Source organism: Chiloscyllium plagiosum, unplaced genomic scaffold, assembly GCF_004010195.1.
Source record: "Chiloscyllium plagiosum isolate BGI_BamShark_2017 unplaced genomic scaffold, ASM401019v2 scaf_5211, whole genome shotgun sequence".
NCBI classification, from domain to species: Eukaryota; Metazoa; Chordata; class Chondrichthyes; order Orectolobiformes; family Hemiscylliidae; genus Chiloscyllium; species Chiloscyllium plagiosum.
This window is the reverse complement of record NW_025214521.1, coordinates 23,580-28,757: the sequence shown is the minus strand read 5'-3', so window position 1 is coordinate 28,757 and position 5,178 is coordinate 23,580. Positions and strand designations below refer to the sequence as shown.

The 5,178-nt window shown below is 53.1% G+C and overlaps 1 protein-coding gene across 1 annotated transcript in view; it reads left to right on the top strand.

The window, feature by feature from the left end:
* Nucleotides 1-5,178, top strand: part of LOC122547922 (ephrin type-B receptor 3-like) — a 36,482-nt gene that overhangs the window by 13,965 nt on the left and 17,339 nt on the right. Inside the window, exon 4 of the mRNA XM_043686481.1 lies at nt 3,696-3,885. Within this exon, the coding sequence (XP_043542416.1) occupies nt 3,696-3,885 (190 nt within the window). The remainder of the gene's footprint in view (nt 1-3,695; nt 3,886-5,178) is intronic.

The following is a 5,178-nucleotide window of genomic DNA, read 5'->3' as shown; positions in this document are numbered from 1 at the left end:
CAGAGAGAGGCAGTGTGTGTATGGGATCTGAATCCCAGTGAGAGTCAGTGTGTGTGTGTGTGTGTGTTGGAGCCAAATCCCATTGAGAGTCAGTGTGTGTGTGTGTGTGTGTATGTGTTGTTGCCAAATCCCAGTGAGAGTCAGTGTGTGTGTCTGTGTGTGTGTGTGTATGTGTTGTTGCCAAATCCCAGTGAGAGTCAGTGTGTGTGTGCCTGTGTCTGTGTGTGCGTGTGTGTGTGTGCCTGTGTCTGTGTGTGTCTGTGTCTGTGTCTGTGTCTGTGTGTGTGTGTGTGTGTGTGTGTGTGTGTGTGTGTGTGTATACGCTTTTCCCTTCGGGGGGATTTCCTGGGGTCTTGTTGTCCCTGATTGCCTGACTGACCACCCCTGCCCCACACGCCCCGCAGATGTTTCCCCCTGTGGTTCGGTTGGTCGGGTTTGCTCAGTAATCGCCCCCCCCTGCCGCCACCCTACAGCACCTTCTGGGGCATCCAATGATGCCAAGAGGCAGTGTGCAAAACAGACAAAGAAAATTCCAGCCCTCCAAACCTGCGCTGATCCAGATCCTCTATCTAAACCTGTCGCCTATTTTTTAAGGGCCTGTATCCCTCTGCTCCCTGCCCATTCATGTATCTGTCTGGGTACATCTTAAGTCCTTGCCTGTCTCTACCACCTCCACTGGCAATGAGTTCCAGGCATCCATTACTCTCTGCGTAAAGAACATTCCACGCACATCTCCCCCAAACCTTTCCCCCCTCACCGTGAATGAAGGTTGTGACGATGGGAGGCTGAGGTGGAGCTAACTGTACACCTCGGTCCGGACATTAGGGTGCAGGGGGCAGAGACATCTCACGGCTGACCACGCCTGGGGGGGGGGGTTTCACATTCCCATACCCAAGGGGGAGATACCCGCCATGGGGGTGCGGTGGAGGTTACCCTCAGTGTCAGTCCTGGGGACAGAAGGACTGTCCTTTTGAGGATATGGCGGCTACATTGGGCCTGCTCTCGCTGGGGTCTAGATGAATGAGCGGGCTGAGGTGGGAGAGGACAGTCTAGCAGGGCCGGACAGACGCGATGGAGGGGGAGGGGCAACGCTGGATCCTCAGCCGATTCTAGACAGCAACCCCCTCCTTTCTGCTCCTTCAATTTATCATCCAGCCCAGTTACCCGCCCCCCCGTCCCACCAGCACCAGATGGATAGCTCTCTTTGGAAACTCTCTCTCTCGTTTGGAATTGTGGGTAGTGCTGAAGGATGTTGCAGGTTACAGAGAGACATAGATAAGCTGCAGAGCTGGGCTGAGAGGTGGCAAATGGAGTTTAATGCGGACAAGTGTGAGGTCATTCACTTTGGAAGGAGTAACAGGAATAAAGAGTACTGGGCTAATGGTAAGATTCTTGGTAGTGTAGATGTGCAGGGAGATCTCAGTGTCCATGTACATAGATCCCTGAAAGTTGCCACCCAGGTTGATAGGGTTGTTAAGAAGGCATACGGTATGTTAGCTTTTATTAATAGAGGGATTGAGTTTTGGAGCCACGAGATCATGCTACAGCTGTACAAAACTCTGGAGCGGCCGCACTTGGTGTATTGTGTACAGTTCAGGTCACTGCATTATAGGAAGGATGTGGAAGCTTTGGAAAGGGTGCAGAGGAGATTTATTAGGATGTTGCCTGGTCTGGAGGGAGGTCTTACGAGGAAAGGCTGAGGGTCTTGAGGCTGTTCTCGTTGGAGAGAAGAAGGTTGAGAGGTGACTTAATAGAGACATACCAAGATAATCAGAGGGTTAGATAGGGTGGACAGGGAGAGCCTTTTTCCAAGTATGGGGATGGCAAACATGAGGGGACATAGCTTTAAATTGAGGGGAGATAGGTGTAGGCCAGATGTCAGAGATAGATTAGATTAGATTATATTACAGTGTGGAAACAGGCCCTTCGGCCCAACAAGTCCACACCGACCCACCGAAGCGAAACCCACCCATTCCCCTACATTTACCCCTTACCTAACACTACGAGCAATTTAGTCTGGCCAATTCACCTGACCTGCACATCTTTGGACTGTGGGAGGAAACCGGAGCAGCCGGAGGGGGATGGCAAACACGAGGGGACATAGCTTTAAATTGAGGGGAGATAGGTATAGGACAGATGTCAGAAATAGGTTCTTTACTCAGAGTAATAGGGGTGTGGAACGTACTGCCTGCAACAGTAGTAGACTTGCCAACTTTAAGGGCGTTTAAATGGGCATTGGACAGACATAAGGATGTTAATTGAATAGTGTGGATTAGATGGGCTTCAGATTGGTTCCACAGGTCAGTGCTACATCAAGGGTCGAAGGGCTTGGACTGCGCTGTTATGTTGTATGTTCTAGTCCAAAGATGTGCAGGTCAGGGAGGATTGGCCATGCTAAATTACCCATAGTGTCCAGGGATGTGCAGCTTAGGGTAGATTGGCTGTGCTAAATTACCCATAGTGCCCAGGGATGTGCAGGTCAGGGTGGATTGGGCATGCTTAATTACCCATAGTGCCCAGGGATGTGCAGGTTAGGGTGGATTGGCCGTGCTAAATTACCCATAGTGCCCAGGGATGTGCAGGTCAGGGTGGATTGGCCATGCTAAATTACCCATAGTGCCCAGGGATGTGCAGGTTAGGGTGGATTGGCCAAGCTAAATTACCCATAGTGCCCAGGGATGTGTAGGTTAAGGTGGATTGGCCGTGCTAAATTACCCATAGTGCCCAGGGATGTGCAGCTTAGGGTGTATTGGCCATGCTAAATTACCCATAGTGCCCAGGGATGTGCAGGTTAGGTGCATTAGTACTGCTCCCAGCACTAACCAACGGACGTTAATCCATTGGAAGCAGAGGTTTACTAAACTAATACCCAGAATGAGCAGCCTACCTTTGAGGAAAGCCTAAACGGGCTAGGCCCAGTGTCCTTCTGGAGTATAGGGGAGTCAGAGGTGACTTGATTGAAATGTGGAAGATCCCAGAGGGGGACTCGGATGTTGAAAGGATGTTTCCTGCTGTGGGACAACCTCGAAGTGGGAGTCAGAAGCTTAAAAATAAGTTGGGGGTGGTGTGGGGTGTGGGTCGGCCATTTTAAATCAGACATGAGGCATTTCCTTCTCTCAGCCTTCAGAATTCCCTCGCTCAGTGGGCAGTGGACGTCGTAAGGTTTCGATATTTTGTTTTAAGGCACGGAGCGATGGCTGAGGGGGTTGAGAGATCGGTTGGGGGGGGGAGGGAAACAGAGAGTTGAGGTTAGAGGGCAGATCTGACCGAACCAGGCCCAAAGGGGCCTACCCGTCATTCCTTGTTTTTGTGGCGCCGGGCCGGTTAAAACCCCCGACCTCACCGGCGATGCCCCCGTCCCGTGACAGAACGGGGAGCAGGCGGGTTCCCCCTTCAGGGGCCCTGTCTGCCCGCCCTCCCCCTTGCCAGGGCACAACCCAGGAAATAGCGCGGGGGCAAGGGGGTCGCTGTGGATCGACTTGGCCGAGGCTCCCGCATTATTCCCAACCGATCTCTCAAGAAGGGACTGCCCTCGACGAGCTGGGCGTCGGTGGGTGGTTGGAGGCCCGGGGCCTCGCGGAACGTTCTGGAAACCGGTGGGGGGGCAGTGGGTCCCCTCCCTGAAGGTCGCTGTCTGTTTACTTTCTGTCTCTCTCGCTCTCTCTCTCTCTTTCCTCCCCTCCCCCTATCTCCAGCCTGCGCCCCCGGCCATTTTAAGGCCACGCAAGGTGAGGGGCTGTGCAGCGTTTGCCCCCGGAACAGCGGCGCTTCCTCCCCAGGCGCCACCTCCTGCAGCTGCCTGCGGGGGCACTACAGAGCCAGTAACGACCAGCCGGAGATGCCGTGCACAAGTAAGCCGAGGGCGGGCTGTGGGGGTGGGGTGGGGTGTGAGGGAGTCGCGGTTTGGGGCGGGCAGGGTAGTCCGTGCGCGGGCGTGGCCTTCGCGTTCCCGAGAAACAGCGAAAAAAATGGCGCGTTTCCATGAAAGGGGTTGGGGAGTCACATAGAAAAAGGACAGTGGTTTCAGCGCTGGGTAACGCTGTCTGTTGGGTGAGCCATTCTATAGAAGTCAGGAGATTACCAGAACAAGTACAGGCTCTTTGGCCTACCATGTTACGCCAAACCTGACGCCAAATCAGGCTCATCCCTTCCGCCTGCCATCTTCCAAACCTCCCCCCTCATTCCTTGCACGGTCATCTGATAATCCAAAAGCCCCTGAGACCCCCCTGTCTCCAACACCACCCCAGACAGTGCCTTCCACACACCTACCACCTAAAACAAAACTTGCCCTCTCACCTCTCCGTTCCCCCATAAGTGCGTACCCCCTAGTTTTCGACGTTTCAATTCCAGGGGGGAAGCGATTCCGATCGTCCGCACTACCTGTGCGTCTCATAAGTTGATAGAGTTCCATTAAGTCTCACCTCGGACTGTCTAATCCAGGCAGTACAACGTTTCTGCACCTTCTCTGAAGCGACCACATCCTTCCCCTCATGTGGCGACCAGAAACGAACACATTACTCTTAAGTCTGGCCCAATCGACATCTTAGAAAGCGGCAATGTTTAATCCTGACTCTTGTACTCAGTTCCCCGACCAATAAAAGCCAGCATGCCACACGCCCTCTTTACCACCCTATCTACTCGGGTCACCACTTTCAGGGAGCGATGGGCCCGAACCCCAATTGCCCCAGCCTGTTCAGCCTCTTCCTATCACGCAAACCCTGGCAACATCCTTGGAGATCTTCTCTGAACCCTTTCACAACATCTTTCCGATAGGAAGGAGACCAGAATTGCACACAATATTCCAACAGTGGCCTAACTAATGTCCTGTACAGCCGCAACATGACCTTCCAACTCCTGTACTCAATACTCTGACCAATAAAGGAAAGCATACCAAACACTGCCTTCACTATCCTATCTACCTGTGACTCCACAGTGCAGCTATGAACCTGCACTCCAAGGTCTCTAGAGTGTAGAGGGAGCTTTACTCTATCTAACCCCATGCTGTCCCAGTCCTGGAAGTGTTTGATGGGGGACAGTGTAGAGGGAGCTTTACTCTATCTAACCCCGTGCTGTCTCTGTCCTGGGAGTGTTTGATGGGGGACATTGTAGAGGGAGCTTTACTCTGTATCTAACCCCGTGCTGTCCCTGTCCTGGGATGGGTGAACAGTGGAGAGGGAG